The following is a 19,757-nucleotide window of genomic DNA, read 5'->3' as shown; positions in this document are numbered from 1 at the left end:
CCCCCCCCCCCCCCCCCCCCCCCCCTCCCCGCGTGTGTCACACCAGAGGATGATCAACTATTGATCCTGTGACGATCACTGTTCCCGGCCAGACAATGGTGTCTCTGACGTTAAAGAAATTAATTTGTCATCCCCTCCTTTTGTTTTTGTCAGCTTCTGGTTTTCTTTTGTCTTTCTTCCGCTCTTGTCTGTTGCTTAAATTTCCCGGAGAGCCCCCCAAAACAAAACAATAAGTAGTTCCCTTTCTCTTTGGTTCGTGGCCAAATGCGATCTGACCAGATGTGCAGAAACCTGCGCCGCCTGGCTCAGCAGGTAGTCCTTAAGCCTGAGATAATTAGAAACCTGTAAATCCTGTAGGAGCCCAGATGGATATTACCATTTTAGTCACTTCCCTAAGATAGGCGTATAGTGCTATTACAGCCCATGTGCTAATTTTCTGACATCTGCCTTGGAGAGTTTTCTATTGTGAGACATAGTAAACTGGAGAGCCACGGGGACGGAGTATAAATCAGTTTCGGGGCTTGTTTTTGGATATGCAAAAGTCATTTCATGTTACAGACCGGGATCAACCCCAGGTTGCCGTCTTGCCCACTCAAAACATCCTCTGTTATTAAAAGGTTGATGTTTCGGGCTCTCCGGCAAGGTGACTCATCGTGCAACATGGCTCTGAGCTGCCTCTTTTAGCTACAGACAAAGAGCAAGCAAACAAAGCACTCTGGGAAAACCCTGAGACTACAACAAAATCAGCTCCTCACTCTGAAATTAGCTGATTCCTTTTGCCTCCTCAGCTCTTGATTTTTACAGTCTGTGCAAAAAGTGACTTATGCCCCCCTTGGGTGCAGGGTTTGGAAGGGGGGAGGGGGGGGGGCTCACGTTTGCCATTTTATTGTTATTTCATTATTCAGACCGGTCACAACAGGGGCCAGGATCATGTCGCTGTCAGTGGGCCAATTACCTGCACACATAATCACCTTGCTCTGTGGGCTGCGTGGAGCATGAATCCTTATTAACTGTCTGTCAGAGCCGTCAGTTCGGTTCAGTAGCCGGGGATGTGACTCCACTTAACGCTGTTTGGATTCTCAGAAGTGTTACCAGAGCCCTGCTGGAGGGGGGGGTGGGGGGTGGCATGTGTGAGCTTTGCATGGGCATGTTGGAGTGAGAGGGTGGAGGAGTGAGTGAGTGAGAGTGAGTGGTGGTGATCAAACCCCCCCCCTGCCCTTTTCACTTGTGGTGCCCAACAGCGTGTTTCCAACAGTGACACACAGTCTGGAGCTCAGAGGGGCGACTTTCAACGCCCAGATTTTGAGTCTAAAGGTTACAGCTGAGGAGGAACACCATTTTCTTAGTCATAGCAGTGACACACCAAATTAACACCTTCATGCTCTGCGGAGTGGCCGTCAGGGACAAGAACCCACGCCAGATCATGCAAACAAGGAGAGTGTGAGTTTGTGCGTTTTGTTGAGCAAACCTCTTTGTTTGTTTGAAAAAGCATTCTAGTTTACAGAGGGATAAATATAATTAAAGGGATACTTCACCCATTTGCATTTAGCTTTGTATCATTAGAAACCTGGTAGTGTTTTTGAATGGTCGTGCATCCCGCCCTCATTTTCCCCTGAGACTGGAAATCTTTGTATTTCTGAGTCTGTAAAGGAGCTTCCAGTGACGCAAAAATCGTCATTTTGCGTCACTGGAAGCTGTTGCGGTTAGCGGGGTGAAACTACAACGCTATTTTCGACCACTGAAGCTACAGACCAATCACAGATCAGTGGGTGGGAACTCACTCCCAGAATCGAAACTTAACGTAAAGGCACCAACTTCAAAATGTATTTCTCATTTCTACTACATATATGACCCAATGTCAATACAGATTCATGTTTCAACGGGCTTTAAGTTCTAGTCAATAAACCTAGAGTTAGACCGAGCCGACGGTGAATTGATCCGACTGAGTATCTGTGCATGCGATCCTGACAGACCGGGTTACAGAAGCATTGAAGTGTCTTATGATCTCATGCAACTTTCAACACGGAAACATCAACTGTCCGTGCCTTCCACAACCATTTTCAGCTCACTGTGTCTATATGTGAAATCAATACAGCGAGGGTTCGGTTAGGCAAGGAATTGAAAGAGCGTGGTATTTGGAAAATTAAATGTGGGTTCAAATGATGGTTAAAACTTGAGACATTTTAAGATCTTCACTGTTCAGTAGGAGGAAAGCGCTCGACACAGCCTGTTGTTTTGATAACTCATTCATCCACCCTCACCCTCTCTGGACTTTGTTGCTTTAAAGGCTTCATGTGATTTTTGAATGTAGAAATCAAGTATATCCTCTGAAAATAACTAGCTGACGTGTTCGAGGATCGCATTTTTTATAACGTGTTCTGCATATAGTCTGTATATAACATGGACGTAGGCTCAGTGATGTCAACCATTGGTGTCTAAAGAGGGATTTTGAAGCCCATCGATGGCGATCATAGCGCTGGGTGATTAATCTAGTTTCAATTTCAAATACAATTTTTGCTTCCCTCGATCATAAAAACATGATAATTATCATGATATCATCAAAATGTTTTTTATATTTTTGCCACATGAGTAGTTCTTTTTTAAAGTGTTCACAATGTTAAAGGCTTAATATTTGATTTATTCACACTTGAATAGAATATAAATCAAGTATCTCCTCTGAAAATAACTCTGTGAGTCATGACTGTCTACAATGGGTGTAACACCCGAGTCCCACTGTCTGTGATGTTTTCAGAGTTTTCAGAGTCCTATCTTCACTTTGTTTACATCGCCCGGACGGCCGGCTGGCTCCTCCCCTCGTGTATAAAAGTTGTTTAATTGAGGGACTAGAGAAAAGAAGAATAACATACTGTACTCACTGCTTAACTGTGTTTCTAGATCACGCTCATTTCAGGTAAATTTACATGCAGTGTGAAGATACGAGCATAATAAAGATCGCTAGCATTAGCATGCTAACACAACAATGCAGCGCGAGTTGTTTTCGTGTCATGCTGGTGCTCAAGGGCGACATCTGCTGGATCAAAAAATCACATATAAAGCCTTTAAGAGCACATCACCTGATCTCCTCTTTCATTCTTGTCCCAACTACAATGACTATAAGAGGGCTCTGTCACTTCAACTTCATAGAGTTTTTTTTTCTGTTTTCTTTTGCACAATTCTGTCGTTTTTTTAACGGCTGAACAGTCCTCCAAAACACATACAGGTCAAGCTGTTGCACATAGAGAAAATATAGTTCATTAACACACTCGGTAGTTTGTTTTGGCTTTGTACAGACTGCTGGAAAAAACAAGATTTTTTTCTAAAATCCAATCTTCAAATTGGAATAGCTGCGTTGTTATTTGCAAGTATTTAGATTTGGATTTATGTGCCCACATCAAGCAGCCACTTCTCCATGAGCAGATTTGTGCATATGAATGTTGGATCTGTATTTAAGGGGCAGGATTTAGTTTTTTAGGAAGTGTCCTGTGGTGTTTGAAGTCTGTTTGTGAGGAGTACTGACCCATCTCAGTAGTCTTTGGTTACATAAAAAAATAGTAGTTCATATGGAGAGCAAAAATGACAGAACTAAATAAAGCCGATACAGATGTGCAGTTCCTAGAGTGTCCACTTGAGGCTTGCCATAAACGAAGGAATCCCCATTAGGTTTCATGCTGAAATGCCCGTTTTTACATCAGGAATAAACATACTTATAGGCAGCTGCAAAAAACAATTTTGGTCTAGACAGTTCCCTTTCTGTACAGGGGTTATTTGAATTTGGATTTGCATAATTAGGGGCGTGGCTGAGCTGCCTGACAGGTCGGCATGTTGTAGCTGTTTGTCAGGAGGCTGAAGTCCCACCTCAGCTCATCCTCTTTGACAGTTTCTAGACTGATCGAAAAGTAAGATTGAGATAGCATTTCCGATGCGGTGATCGCCTTTAGGGCGGCTCAATTATGGCAAAAATTCATAATCACAATTATTTTAATTGATGTTGAGATAACAGTTGTTAAACATGATCACTCATTGATTTGTGATGTGGATCATATGCATTTATCAAACTTACACACTCTTAACATTGTGAACACTTTAAAAAAGAACTACTCATGTGGCAAAAATATAAAAAACATTTTGATGATATCATGATAATTATCATGTTTTTATGATCGAGGGAAGAATTGTATATGAAATTGAAACTAGATTAATCACCCAGCTCTATGATCGCCATCTATGGGCTTCAAAATCCCTCTTTAGACACCAATGGGTGACATCACTGAGCCTACGTCCATGTTATATACAGACTATAGGCAGAACACGTTATCAAAAATGTGATCCTGGAACACGTCAGCTATTGCCCGACGTGGATTCAGCCTGAATGTCTTTGTTTTAATTGCATCTGATTTCATATGTGGATACTGGTTCAGAGATATTCATTGTAGATCTCTTAAGTCTGACTCCATTTTTGTCAGGAAAGACGAAATCTTGACCTGGATGCTCATTTATATACTTGATGTGTTACCTATTATCCAAGTGATGGCTAATATTTTTGGTAGTCGCTCATACTGGTCACCATGAGACAGCCACCGTATTCCCAACATTGTCACGGTCTTAGGTGGATGGTTTGCAGTAGTAGTAGAGTAGAAGTAGACGACGCAGCTTTCCATCATCTCGGCCTCCAAGAAATGGCACCGTCTTTAATTATTATACAAATATTTGTAGTTCTATTCAGTGGACCGTTGCTCTTTGTGTTGTCCTCCGTTCCACTCTGCTGGTAGCAACATAGATCCTCCTGAAGCCGATCCACTTCCTTCACTTTGTATATGCCGTCGCTGTGTGAGTTTCCTGGACGATACGCAAACCAAGAATCAGAATCAGAATCAGCTTTATTGGCCAGGTATGCTTAAACACACAAGGAATTTTACTTTGGTAAACTATGCTCTCTTATTACAAAGGTATAACATTAAATATCACCAATAAACACAAAAAAATTAACAAATAAGCAAAGACTAATATGTCCAAGGCTAAATAGGATAATATAAGATAATAGTGCAGTGGTGAGTAGTGCAAAGACGCTGAAGTAAACATGAGGTCGTTTTTACAGTATTTACGTTAAAAAGTGTGCATATATGATCATTTAAATTAAATAATATATGTATATTCTGCTAAGAGAATTGTAACATTGTATATGTTCATTCACAGTGAAATGACTTTGCTGTTCCAATTTTTCAAATCAATCTGGATGAGTCTAAAAATATTGATTTGTACCGCTGTTCTTAACAATCTAAAGACCTGATCAGACTCACACCGTCATGCCGCCTGAAATATTCACTAAAGCACAAAATGTGTATTAACCTGCAGCTGAAAATAGATCCCAACAAACGCCTACCATGCTTTCATTTGAGCTTTGTTTGTTAAAAACTGAAAGAGAAATGATTCAGTCGTTTATTTGTGACACTTTCAAAATGAACCAAATCTGTTTTTTTTTATCCGTCTTCTCAAAACAAAAAATCCAGAGAATCCTGAATCATCCTGTAAAATCTGGAAGGTTGACTGTAAAAACTGATGTGGCTTAACAGTGGACTTCACGGTCTGCTCGAACACAGAACAACTCTACAAGTGTTATTTGAGCGTCAGTCCAGATGTGACCTTTCATGTCTCTTTCTCTGTTACCTTCAGGTACACACACTGACTCTGAAATGTGGAAAAAAAAAACTATTACAAAGTAATAATGGAGAGGAGCAGACCCCCACCGAGGCTGATAGTTTTATAATATGTAAATCTAAAGGGTGAAGCTGTGTGTTTGTGGCTCGTGATCATTTTGATTGATATTCCGGTCATGATTATTAAACACGATTGCTGATTGTTGATTTTTACAACATCTGCATCACACACAATAAAACCTGGCTCTCTCTGACTGCTCCTCACTTAAATCAAAGCGAGAGCCGTTCTGGTGGGAGGAGCGGAGCACACGCTGTGCTGTAAAGGAAGGGAGGGGTGCGCTTCATTTACCACTCATGACAAAACCTATGGACAAAACAAGCACAACACAGCATGTGGCGCAGTAATCATTTAATCTCCATCATCTTTGTTTTCACGATTGAGCAAAGCCAAAAATTGTAATTGAAATTGAAAACTCCATTAATTGCCCAGCGCTACTTCAGTGGGGAACCACCGCTCATGTCAGGACATTTCAAGTGCTATGAGACTCACGCTGTGAAAATCTGAAGCTCTGTCAGCTCTGCTTTAACTTTGTACCTCTACAGTGACTATTTCATGTTTTTCACACACATTTATAGAAAGTATAAAACACTCATTTTCATTACATATGAACAAATATTAGATGGTTAGACTCATGAACTTGTTGATTTGTTAAGAAACTGTCCCGTCACACAAGTTGATAACAAGGTAACTATTTACATATTTATTTACATGAGAACCAGAGGACTTGTCTTCTCAAAAGCAGAAAAGGTAGCATGACATGGTGGAGTCCATCGACAGTTTAAAACATCGATGTGGCCTCAGGGATGTCACTCATTGGTTACCAAAGGGGGAAGTTTGAAGCCCAGCAGTGGCGTTCTCTAAATTGGAATTGCCATTTTCAAAGTAACTTTCAGTCGACCCAGTAACAGGCAAAGAGCCGGAGCTGAAGGCAGGCCTTAAGCCTCCAAACAAACAGCTACAACGCGCCCGATAAATATTTATTGAAAACTAAGGCTAATCAAAGAATTCACAATCTGTAAATCAGTGGTGGTTGAAATGGTGAATGTTTGTAGTGATGTGGTGGCTTAAAAAAAAAGACCACAACTAACTAAATGTAGTGTTGACCGAGGCCTTGTCTGCCCAGGTGTGCACATCAAATGAAGTGGCTCCGCCCCTTTCTACCTTGAAGGCAACCTGAGTGGGGAGAAATAACATGTGGCTTCTGAAGCTTTGGGAGACAGCCATCTACTTCCACATTGGCTTCATTTTTCTATGTCGGGTGTTGTCGCTCTGTGAAGTCAAAATCTGTTTTTGCATTGGAGTAATAAATTAAATCCCTTTGCCATGTTTCATAAGAACAGGTTAATACAGGTTTTTTCCTGAATCCTGGCTGCAAACAGACAAAGAAAACTGCATTGAACACAAAACCTCTTCATGATGATGTTTCACCTGTTTTCATCTGAATGTCCCGGAGGTGTCATGGGGGTACGAAGTGAGGTAGTGAGGTTGGAGGTAGTAACAGAAGGCGAGACGGTTTCAGCAGAGCGAGCGGGGGGGGGGGGGGGGGGGGGGGGGGGGGGAGTGCAGCGCTGTGTGTGTGTGTATGTGGAGCTCTTGTGCTTCAGCGAATGTGAATTCACAGACTGGGACACCAATATAACGCTGTTGTGGAATCAACATGAAGACGTGATGGCGGCTGAGTTAAGTTACGGCACTTTTGCATTTCAAGAAAAGAGCTGCAGTTCCAAAGAGAGGTCAGGAGCTCTAAAATCAGATTTCTAAAGTGTGTAAAAGGTAAACGTGCATCGACTTCAAGGAGAGATTGTGTCTTGTTTCAGGTGCAGAATAATCTGATCTGACTGGAGGAACACTTCTATGTATTACTTTCTGGATCTTGTTGTGGCTTTTATGTGAAAGACTTAAAGTAACAGCAGTGAACTAACTAAACACTGTCATGTCTTCTTGATGTGCATACCGTTAGTTATTCCTTTGGCTTCGTCTGTCTCGCTGCAGTTTGAGGTGACAGGATGTAGTTTCTTCGGTGGAGTTGGTTTGTGTGCTATATTTCAGTTCAGCCTTTTGTTTTGTGTAACTTCATTGTGTTAGCCTCCAAAATACAGTTTTACTGTATTAATTAGAGTACCTTTCCGTCTTCTGCCTGCTCCACTTTTCAGAAAATGTGTGCTCAAACAGGCCGTTTGGAGATTTTCCCTTCATGACATCACCAAGGGCAGTAGCCCCTCCCCCAGGTGGGTGACACTCCCACAGCTAGGTGTTTGTTCTGCCCTCTGAGTCTGCCTTCTCACCGTAAACAATAGGAGTGAGAAAGCCTGAGACACCCCAAGTCCTTCCAGAGAGGGGGCGTGGTCAGACACAGCTCATTTACATATTTAAAGGTACAGACACAGAAACAGCCTGTTCTGAGCAGGGCTGAACTAGAGGGGTTCATAGACATGATCAAATACAGGATCAGAGTGGATTTAGAACAAGAAACTTCACACACATGTTTTGGGGAGCTCTGAGACTTATTTAAACTTATTAAAAATGAGGAGAATATGTCACCTTTAAGAATGTGCATAGATTGATATCAGATTAGGAGGATAACATTAATACATTATTTAAATGATTAAGTTATTGACCCTAAAATTCTCAGGTGGAGGTCGGAGCAGGCTGTGCTGTGTGAGTTACGACCTCATTAGTACAGGATATTTTCTACAGTATAACAAGTTTAAAACAAGGTGGATTTCCTAAAGCAATTTCTTGGAAATACAAAGCTTTCACCTAAAAGTGACCACATGCTCAGTCATAAAACTTACTGTACATCAACAGAAACATCGTTCACCATCAGCTTGAAATCCCAACACAAACGTTACTCATGTGCATCGTGCAGAATGATGATCAATATTTGTGAACATCAAACAAACTCCCTCCGAGTGTGAATCATCTTGAACCTTGTTTTGAGTAGTAATCTGGACCGACGAGGTAATTCCCACCAGTGTTTGCACATAAATTAATGTAATTACTCAATAGTGATGATTGGACGCATATGCAGAGAAAATCCCTTTGGGTATCGTGTGATTCAAAAACAAATGTGGGCTTCTTCTTATTCATCATTTGTGGAGCAGCTCCAAAGCGTGCTGCTCTTGATTTTGAGTTTTAGATGAGACAGAAATCTGGACTGGAGTTTTCTGTCATCATAGTGTCATATTGTGTTCTGTTTGTGTTTTTGAAGGACTTTATTTTTTCTACTTTTTTTTCCTAGTTGATCATGACATTAACATTCACATCAGCGCCTAGAAACACACACGTAAACACACACACACACACACACACACACACACACTTCTCACGACTGCTTGACATTTCAGAGATGTTTGCTTTCATATGGGTTTTTTATTTAGTTTCTCATATACTTCTGACCTTCTCCGTGTTATCTTTATAATGTCAGCAGGCGAGTTATTTTAAAGTTTATGAGTAGCATGTGGCTCATCTGCCAAATCCAATCTTTTTAAGCGGTGGGACACTTGAAGTCTTTTTATTATAAAAGGGAAGGTCAAACGAGCCAGATGGGGAACGACAGAGTGCAGACGGACAGAATGAAAAAAAAACCCTCCGAGCGTTATTTTGTGTCAGCACACTTCTCTGCTCTATAAACCTGCGTTGATTGAACAGGTAATTATCTGGCAACTTACTGTAAACCTAATCCGATTCATATATCTGAGTCACCGTGTGTAAACAGAAGATTATTTTTTAAGAGCTGATGTTACTTCAAGAACTGTTTACAAAACACTCCTCTACTTTTTCATTTAAATTAATTTCCCCCCACAAGGGAAAAAAACGAGTATTTGAAGGAGCTTTATTTAAATATCAATCAATTCTGATCCTGCTCGAGATAGTTTTTAATCTCTGAAAAACACACAATTCAGGGCTGAGCATCCTCACTCGTCTCATCATGTCCTGTCAACATTACGTTTGGATACCATGCATCCTGTTACGCCCCACCATAAGGCGGCCCTATGGGGCTAACAACAAACCACACATTTACCCATTAAAAGACACTAAACACCTTAACAAAAGTCAAAACAAAGGGATTTATTACTTCAAATTAGAAAGTAACTTAACAAAAGACAACAGACAGACTGAAGAGGCACAGCAGTCCCAACTCCAAATGCCTCTTCAGTCAGGGATTGTCTGTCAATGTGTGGTTTGTTGTTAGCCCCATAGGGCCGCCTTATGGTGGGGCGTAACAATCCTCAGTTTCTTTTTCTTCCTTTTACCTCCCCTGCATCACCTGCAGGCCTCTCTATGCTAAGCTAGCGACTTAAATGGCTGAGTTTGAAGGCATTTTGTTATCATTTGTGAAAGGCTCCATCCAGTTTGAAGTGCTCTTCTTCAGAGTCATCAGAGAAAAGTGGCAACTCTCATGTCAACACATTGAAGATGAAGCAACAGTTGGTTAAATTAGCTTAGCATAACGAAGTAGAATCACTACAACAATACAGAAGATATGTTTACATCCTTTTTCAAACGTTGTGATCAGGCCACTTTAGGGTCAAATATTCTTTATAAGATGGACAGGATACGTCTGACATTTTTGTGAATAGCAGTTAAGTAAGCGAGAAGATTGATGCCGATTTCATAGCTGCTGGTTAGTTGCTGAAGCTATACCTAGCTTAGCTTAGCTTAGCTTAACATAAAGGCTATGAACAGATAGCCTGGCTCTGAACTAGACGACTCCATCAAGCCCTCAGAAGCAAACTAATGTAGGCCAAGATACCTCGTCTGTTTGAATAGTTATAAAAAAAGACAAGTGTTATACAACCATTTGTGCTCACATGGGATGATGTGTGTTGGACTTTTTTTGGGGGGGGGGGGGGGGGGGGCTGGGTAGTGAGAGATAAATGATGTACAGTAAGATTTCTGGATGGTTTGGCTGTTGAGCAGGTTTTCTTTCCTTAGCTTCTTTTTCTACTTTCAGTTAATGCTAAGCTAAGCTAACTGGCTTCCAGTGTCATATTGAAAAGCACCGACTTAAAGAGTCGTCTCAGTCTCACTATTTAACTCTCAGAAGATTCACATTCAGGTTCAGACTTCAACTTTATTCATCCCTGAAGGGCGATTCAGTTTCACAGCCTTACAAAGCCGCTGAAAGAAGCAAAGACGACATTAAGGAAACAAACAGTCACAGCAGCACTCAGACGTTCACATGTCAGTAAGAACAATTCAACAGACGAACAGGTCGTCAAATGAGAAGCCAGCGCTGTCAATCTAGAATTTCATAATACAGAAGAAAGCACATCATGTGTGTGAACTCAAATACTTTGAATGTCCATTTTCATCGTGATTTTTTTTGTTGCATATTTCATACTTTGGCCCAGTTTTTAAAACAGCTTATGCTTCTAAAAAATCATAGTATTTGTATTTGACCCTACTGGAGTGAACTCCCACACCCTAACCGACTGTCAGTTTGGATGTCTGATGACACATCTGTGAGGTGTACGTTTCTTATGACTTCCCCCCCCTGTATTAAATCATCGTCAGGCCTCACGTCTCCTCCACCTGCCTGCCCTTGAAGCTCCACCACACCTGCAGAGTGCTAACATGCCCCCTTCACCAACATCGGCTGCACCACGCTGTGCCCGTTCATTGATTCACTAATGATTCACACTCACAACACGGCTGCTCTAAAAGCGTTCACTCAATTATGACTCAGAAGTTTGGTTTGAGTTCTCATTAAGTGAAATGAAAACTTTGCTGACGACACGCCATCAAATTTTCATCTTTCTGACAGAGTGGATGTTTGACGCAGAGCGGTGGCGACAGGCTGAATGTAGTCATCCTTAATGTGGTGCTGAGATGACCGAGGGTTTGGTCCAAAATCCTCTCGAGTTGGCTCTCGGAGATTGCATGAATATTATTAGAAGAGAAAAGGGTGTTCAGAGGGAGAGGAGGGAGAGGAGGGAGAGGAGGGAGAGGAGGGAAGGTAGTTTTTATCTGAGGGAGGAAAAAGTCCGGCTGTTTGATGAGACTCAAATCTTTTTTATTCTCGCTCTATGTTTTTATATTTCATCCGTTTTCTAATGTTGTAAACATGACCAGAATCTTCCACTCTCGGGGGATTCAACCCGACTACCAATGTAACCATCCTCTCTTTGTTCATTTAAATCATGCAGCATGTTACAACCAAGTGGCAACCTCCGTTCTTGAAAAATGAAGCCAATGCGAAAGTCAAAATCCTGCAGTTGGTCGAGTGTCCGCTTTATGGATACATAGATAGATAGATAGATAGATAGATAGATAGATATATAGATAGATAGATAGACAGATAGATAGATAGATAGATAGATAGATAGATAGATAGATAGATAGATAGATAGATAGATAGATAGATAGATAGATAGATAGACAGACAGATAGATAGATAGATAGATAGATAGATAGATAGATAGATACATAGATAGATAGATAGATAGATACTTTATTGATCCCGAGGGAAATTCAAAGCATCCAGTAGCAGGTTACAAAGACGTACATGACATGAAACATTTGTTACAAATTAAACCACAAAACCAACGCCCCCCCCCCCCATACATATATATTGACCTGAAGATTTAAAGAATCCCCCTAGATGAAACTTAAACTGTGCAATTAAAAATAGACTTATACAAGAAATGTACATAACCCGTGCAGGGATAAAAAAATAAAAAATAAAAAGTCTGGCTCCAAGAAGTCACAACAGGCTAAAAAAGGTGTTTTTACAGCATTAATGAACATGTTTACAGCCTGGTACAAAAAAACTAAATCCGTCTGATTAGTTCTTGTCCTCACTGGCACCACACATTACTCTTGCAAGGCATCACTAATTTAAGCTTTAAGTGTGTTTCTTGACGAAGGTTTTAGAGGGACCGAAGAATTGTGTCTTTTTTTTTTTTTTTTTAAAAGGATTTGTGATGAGTAATGTGCGGGATCTTTTCTTTTCAGTGTGATATTTTTTATGTCATGCGCACCTACTTCAATGAGATAGTTTGAATGTGCGAACACCTCCTTTAAAACATGGCGTCTTATATCTTGAAATAAGATGTTTATCTGGACTTGTCAGGTCAAGAAGAAGAAGATATACTTTATTAATCCCACAAGGGGAAGTTCAATTTATACTCTCTGTTATTGAGACATGTTATACACACACACACATGCACAAACAGGATCTTATGGACTTGTACTAATGGAGAGATGTCAGAGTGAGCGCTCCTGAGCTGGTGGGTTTGGTGCCTTGCTTGAGGGCACCTTGGCAGTGCTCAGAAACCTCTCCAGCTACCAGACCAATATCCAGGCTTGGTCCGCATCAGGACTAGAATCGGCAACCCACCAGTTCCCAACTCAAGTCCAGACTGAGCTACTGCCGCCCTGTGTCTGACTTTAAGTGTAATGAGATACTTTTGACAACAAATTGGACAAACACGTTTGAAGATTTGAGTTTTTTGCAGTGTTTGTTTTGAGATTAGGGTCGAAGGAGTTTGACAAAAAGAAACATGAGGTTTAGGAACAAAAGAGCGGTGTGATCGACGCTGCTCAATTTGTTCTTGTTCTTCTTTCAGGAAGCAGATATATTCCACCAGAGAACATTTCTGAAAACATTTATAAAAATCTGTTTCCCCCGCTGAATAAATAACGCCGTGTTTGTCTTTGTCTGTTCTTGCAGGGCGAGCTGTTGAGCCCCTGCCGCTGTGACGGCTCCGTGCGCTGCACACATCAGCCCTGCCTCATCCGCTGGATCAGCGAGAGAGGCTCCTGGAGCTGCGAGCTCTGCTACTTCAAGTACCAGGTCCTGGCCATCAGCACCAAGAACCCTCTGCAGGTAAGATGAAGCACAAACACGCCAACTTATCTGACAAAGACAGAAACGTTTGAACCGAACATAAAAAAATACAGAAAGGAAAAGTGGAAGGGCTAAAAACTGCAGTTCCTCAATTGACCACTTGAGGTTTTCTCCCAAAGTGAGTTCATCCTTATAGAGAACAAACCACATGACGTATTTTTGTTGGCCAACCAGGAAGTAGCATCGTCATGGCGTCTAAGGAGAATCCTCCTATGGGATTTTTTCATTGGATTTTGGATCGTTGCAGAAAATAATCTCTGTGGCAAACACACGTTTCTGAAGCGTAGGCGTTTTGTTCAGCAGGATAATCTTCACAGATGAACGCCATTTTTATGATGTTTGAAGCGTTAATGCGGCCGACAGAAGCAAAAAGCTAACGTTATGCTACGAGCTAGCTACACCACGGCGGGATGATTGTGACGTCACTAGCGTTATGCTTCAGACGATCTCCGATAAACTAATCCACGTAGCTTAATAAATAGTTTACTAACATAATATTCACCTTAACCTGAAGATTAAACCTACAGGAGACATCTCAGACTAGTGAGAGAGTTCCCGCCCTCTGTGTCCGGCGTGATGACGTTTAATGTCCCCGACGACCACTGTAGTCACATTTAGCCGCTTGTTAGCAACCGCCTTTTTAAAGACGAGTAAAAACTTCAAACTTCACAAGTGGAGGTATTACCTAACGTAGTTTATGTGGTCTAACAAAACACCAACATCTCTTCAGCTTGTGTTAACCACAGACCTTATTTCAGGCGTCTAACCACAAACACATTCAAAATCCCCGTTGACTTTTAGACGTTAGACCCCATGGTGCTCAAATGCTAACTTACTTCCTGGTGTTAGGACTCGTTCCTGTGGCGCTCTGTAGAGCACAGAGGTCAAAGCAGAAACAAACAGGCTTGTACACAAAAAATGTTGGTCTCTTTAAACCGTTTCCACATCTATTAAAACTGCAGGGAGGATATTTTTAAAGTCACCTGTTAAATGATATAAAGGCTAAACGTTATCAGTAATTATAGGCATGTTGCTTTGACTGACATGCGGCCGTCTCTACTTGTCTGCTGAATCACTGCACTAAACAGCTTGAGAACAACAACAAGATGGCGCCTGCCAAAACAGCGAACACGAGGTTTTTAAAATGTAGTCCAGAAACCGATCGACGACGACGACGACGTCGGGGGCGGGGGCGGGGGCGGCTACTTCCACGTCTCATGTCCAGTCTATGATTTAACCAAAAAAATAATAATCATAAAAAAATTAGCTGGACACAAGCCGTCATACTCCCCCCTCTTGGAATATCAGAATGTGAGCTCGGATACTCTGCATGTTGAGGTGAATCCGACTCAAGCTGCTCATTGGATTAAACTGAACAAACAGACCATCGCAGCATGGCTCAGAACGGGTTTGGTTTGGCATAGCGTCCTCGTCAATATTTTTACTGAAAGTCTTCTAAAGGCATATAGGGAATTAGAGAATCACCATGAAAAACCAGCCGCCGAAATAACGTGGATATACAAACCCCCCCCCCCCCCTCCTCGACACGCGGTCCAACACTGAACACTGTCAGGCTCTGTGAGGTAGCATTTTTTAAAAATCCAGGCTGAGTGATCTTATTGCATGGGAGGGGCGAGTAGCCGCTGACTGTGACATTACATAATAACATATACAACATAAAAACAGTGCTGCATCAGACGCAACACTCTCATAGAGAACAAATCCTGGGCGGTCTCTCTGTGCTGCGAGTCCTGTTTGCCATATTGTGCTGACACATTTTCTCTCTGCGTCACTGTCCTTCTGCCCTCCTTTTCAGAGGCTGCCAATGGCTCTTAAATCTATTGATAAGGTGCCATCTATTATCTGTGTGTGTGTGTGTGTGTGTGTGTGTGTGTGTGTCTAATATTTTTAGATTCCTCTCTTTGCTGAGACAAAGTGAAGTAGCTGTACAGTTATTATGTCGACTTTAAACATGAGTAGAATATTTCTGTTTTTATAAGAGTGTTGGTTTGACAATCTTCTGGGTTTGAGTAGTTTTCATGTTTTCTTCTTCCGCTCCATTAAAGGCAGGGTTGGTTAATTTCCTCCAGATCGACTTTTTAAAGATTTTGGTGTAAATCGTCTTTAGGTCCTGACAGAAATTAATAACTTCTTCATGCGCTCTGAAATAAGAAAGAAGAAAATCCATCATCTGTATCAGTTTGTAAGTCTGTAAAAACTTCAACCAATGTCTGCCACGAGGTACCAATCTGATGAACCAATCAGGCGCCTCCCTGTCTCCCTGCTCGTTCTCAACCCTTTGCGTGCACGAGCCCAAACTCAAAGTGTGTCACCGATGACTTTAGGAGTTTATACTGAGAGTTTACTTACCGCTGAATGAGACATGAGACAACGTAGTTTCTACACGATGCAAGAGATGAGCTGAGGTGCACGTAAGTGAGGGGGCGTGGCTTATAAGGGAGCACAGAGGGGAGGAGGCAGGTGCAGACGGAGCACTGAGGGAATGCTACTTTCAACATCAAGCTTGTTTTCAAAAATTACCAACCCTGCCTTTAAATCCTCTCACATCCCGTTGAGACCTCTTTAAGAGTCTTGACCTTTAGCCTTTGAGTGTTAGTCACTTACGGACTAATTCTTAATATTCAAAACCCCCATACTATCCCCCCTTTCACATGTGCAGCCCCCCAAGTTAAAAGAAAAGGAACATTATGTTGCATTTCAGGGTGACCTACCACCGGATGTAACTTGATAAACTACCCTTCACATTGAGCTTTATTCATCTTTAAATGTGATTTATTTACACTCACATATTTGAGAAGCGCAACATCAATCAATCAAACTTTATTTGTATAACACTTTTCTTACAACAAATGTATCCCAAAGTGCTTTACATCAACATTTATTCAAACAGCAACAATGACTCCCTCCCCCACCCCCACTATCCCACAATCCAAAAACTAAAAATAGCTAGATAAGAACAGGTGCTGAGGAAACGCGATCATTTATTCTAAATGAGGAAACACAGGAGGTTTAAAATGTAATAAAACACATAAAAGGGTTTCTAAATATTTACCAAAATGCAGCCGTACGTTATTTTGGACGTAAACAGAACGCTTGAAATGGATCGTCTCTTCTCTTAAGAGATCTTCTCTTGACCTGATTTGATACTTTTTCCTTTCTTCCAGTGGCAGGCCATCTCTCTGACGGTGATCGAGAAGGTGCAGATCGCCGCCATTATCCTGGGCTCCCTTTTCCTCATCGCCAGCATCTCCTGGCTCATCTGGTCCTCCCTCAGCCCCTCGGCCAAGTGGCAGCGCCAGGACCTGCTCTTCCAGATCTGCTACGGCATGTACGGCTTCATGGATATCGTCTGCATAGGTAACGGTGGAGCAGAACACAAAGACATGCATTTGTGGAATCGTAGCTTTAGCATTCAATTCAATTTTTTTCAATTCAAAAAACTTTATTTGTCCCCAGGGGGAAATTCAAAGGCACACAGAGCGGTAAATTAACAACAGTGCAAGTAGACGAAACATTTTAACCTAAATATAAAGTGCCAATTTAAATACAACTTAAAGCTTAAACTTAAAAATACAAAATATAAAACAGTAGATATAAGTGGACAGTGATCGGACTAACAGATGTAAACATAACTATGTGCAGTAAACAAGAAATAAATATATATATACAGAGCTATGTGCAGGTAAGCAGCAGCAGCATTTATAGATTGATTGCACTAAGATGTTTTTAGTAAAGATGGAAGAAGCAAAAGGTTCAGTCGAGAGAGAAACCAAAAGGTGCAGCCAGGTGAGTTTGTCTGCAACACCACAGAAGTAAATTAATAAACAAAGGCTGAAACATGTATTCACTTCTTCACACTCTGGTCGGTCGTTAGGGGTCATACGACATTACACAAAATGGACACCCAGATAAGCAGATGGCCCATAGGTAGGAGGCGACGACTGCACTTCAAAAAGCAAAAGCAGATTTCAGTTGTGTCGCAGAGAATAAACATTTTGTGTTTTCTGTGAGCAGACCTGGTTCCACTGTTCTTGTGTTGTGGTGAGTTGCCAGTGGAAGACAGCACCGAGAACAGATGGCATCAGATATCTGCACCCAGATTATTGCCAACTGTCTATTCTCATGCACAGGCGAGATGGAAAGTTCCTACCTACGAGGCTGATTGCAGCTCGCGGAGGGGCTTTTAGCATAATATTTGATGTAAAGGCAGTGGAGAATTCATTTGCTTTCATGCACTGTCCTTCACCCTGCTCCTTTTTTTCTTTCTTCTGCGCAGGCCTCATCATCCACGAGGGATCATCAGTGTATCGAATCTTCAAACGATGGCAGGCTGTCAATCAGCAGTGGAAAGTACTGAACTATGAGAAATCAAAGGACTTGGGCGACCCGGTGAGCTCGAGCAGCAAGGCGGGCGCTCGCGGCGGCCGCGGCAACCCCCACGGCCTGGCCAGCAGCAGCGCCGGGCGACAGAGCAGGAGGCTAAGGACTATTCTGAACCACCACTGTGGATACACAATCCTGCACATCCTGAGCCAGCTGAGGCCGAACGACCCGCGGATCAGCGCCGCCGCCAACCGGGAGGTGGTGATGAGGGTCACCACCGTATGAGACGGACGAGGATGTCGGTCTCTGTGCGCAGAAAATGTAAATGAAAGCAACGGACTCACGGACCTGATCTCGAATTTAAAAAAAAAAAAAAGACTTGTGTAGGCGACAGGAGTCCTGCGAGGAGCTGCCAGACAGACGGCACACACACTTGAGGATATCTCTCCTCTTGTTTCGTACAACAAAAGGAAAAGCCTGATGCTCCTTTTTTCAATAATTTAAGAACTCGCGAGAAAATAAGGATGAAAAAGCATTCAAAGACATCAAACAGAAAAAGGCGAATAAAACGTGTAAACAGGCTTTATAACCTAACCCAAGATGACGAGACGTTTTCTCCAGATCAATATCAGGATGCACAGAGACATTTTACTTTTGATTTGATCCTCTTGCTTTTGGTTTGTATCTCTTCTTTTATTTATTTTTTTCTGGGTTTTCTTTTTTACTGCTCACTTTGATTTTTTGTACGGATGTATGATTTTTAGAGGAAATCATGTAACTCCATACATGCCAAGCATTTCCAGACATCGATGTAAAAAATGATCTTTAGAAATTTCTACGAGCTGCAACGATGCTGGTAAAAAAAAAAAAAAAGACCGAAAACTGAAACAAACAAACCGACAAAAACAAAAAACACGAGGGGAGGGGGGGAGGGTGGGGAGGGGGGGGGGGGGGGGGGGGGGGGGGCACTGAGGTGACGACTGAACAAATATCTCAAGTTAAAAAAAATAAAAAAAATGGAAAAAAGAGAAAACAATAAGATTCAGTGACACTTAAACTTTCTGCAATAAAGAGACGTATGTACATTTCACAGGGGGATTTTTGCATGGGTATATAATTTTATTCTTCATCACATAACATAAGCACATGACAAATTTGCTCTATTTCGAATGGTGCTTGCCAAACTAAACACTCTAGAGACATCTGATTTCATCGCACCGACTTTTTGTCCACATGACAAAATGGCTACAGTGTGTTACAGCTCTTTCAGCTCAAATACAGATTGTTGCTGCTGTGTGTGTGCTGATTCAGATTTGATAATAAGTAAACTATTGGATTAAAAACGGGGATCGATGATCTCTTACTACTCCGTCTCTTGACTCTTCTTTACTCCACTCTGGATCCCTGCATGTCCTGGATGAATGTGTTGCTTTGGTTTGTTTTTTTTAAAGATGTATTTCTGGGCTTTTAATTAAGAGATAGGAGAGTGGATAGATTCAGAAATCAGGGAGAGAGAGAGAGTAGGGAAAGGAACCACAGGTGGTATTTGAACCTGGGCCGCCCGCTTAGAGGAGCAAAGCCTCCACACATGGGGGCGCGCGCACTAACCACTAGGCCACCAGCACCCCATGTGTGTGTTGCTTTTTTAAACGTTTATTTTTATGGCCTTTACATTGGGTTAGGACAGTGGATAGAGTCAGAAAGTAGGAGGGAGGGGGCGCTGGTTTGAATCCAGCCTGTGGGTCCCTTCCCGCATGTCATTACCTACTCTCTCTCCCTGATTTCCAACTCTATCCACTCTGTCCTATCTCTCCAATAAAGGCACAAAAAAGCCCAAAAATAA

At 41.9% G+C, this 19,757-nt stretch overlaps 1 protein-coding gene across 1 annotated transcript in view; it reads left to right on the top strand.

Moving 5' to 3' along the window:
* The window catches only part of marchf9 (membrane-associated ring finger (C3HC4) 9), a 21,505-nt gene extending 2,660 nt beyond the window's left edge, over nt 1–18,845 (top strand). The window contains exons 2-4 of the mRNA XM_061058168.1: nt 13,394–13,549; nt 16,756–16,948; nt 17,868–18,845. Of these exons, the coding sequence (XP_060914151.1) occupies nt 13,394–13,549; nt 16,756–16,948; nt 17,868–18,199 (681 nt within the window). The 3' untranslated portion in view covers nt 18,200–18,845. The remainder of the gene's footprint in view (nt 1–13,393; nt 13,550–16,755; nt 16,949–17,867) is intronic.
* The last annotated feature ends 912 nt before the right edge of the window (nt 18,846–19,757 follow it).

The sequence above is a fragment of the Labrus mixtus genome, chromosome 15, assembly GCF_963584025.1.
Source record: "Labrus mixtus chromosome 15, fLabMix1.1, whole genome shotgun sequence".
Lineage (NCBI taxonomy): Eukaryota > Metazoa > Chordata > Actinopteri > Labriformes > Labridae > Labrus > Labrus mixtus.
The sequence above is the reverse complement of the archived record's forward strand: the minus strand, read 5'-3'. Positions and strand labels throughout refer to the sequence as shown.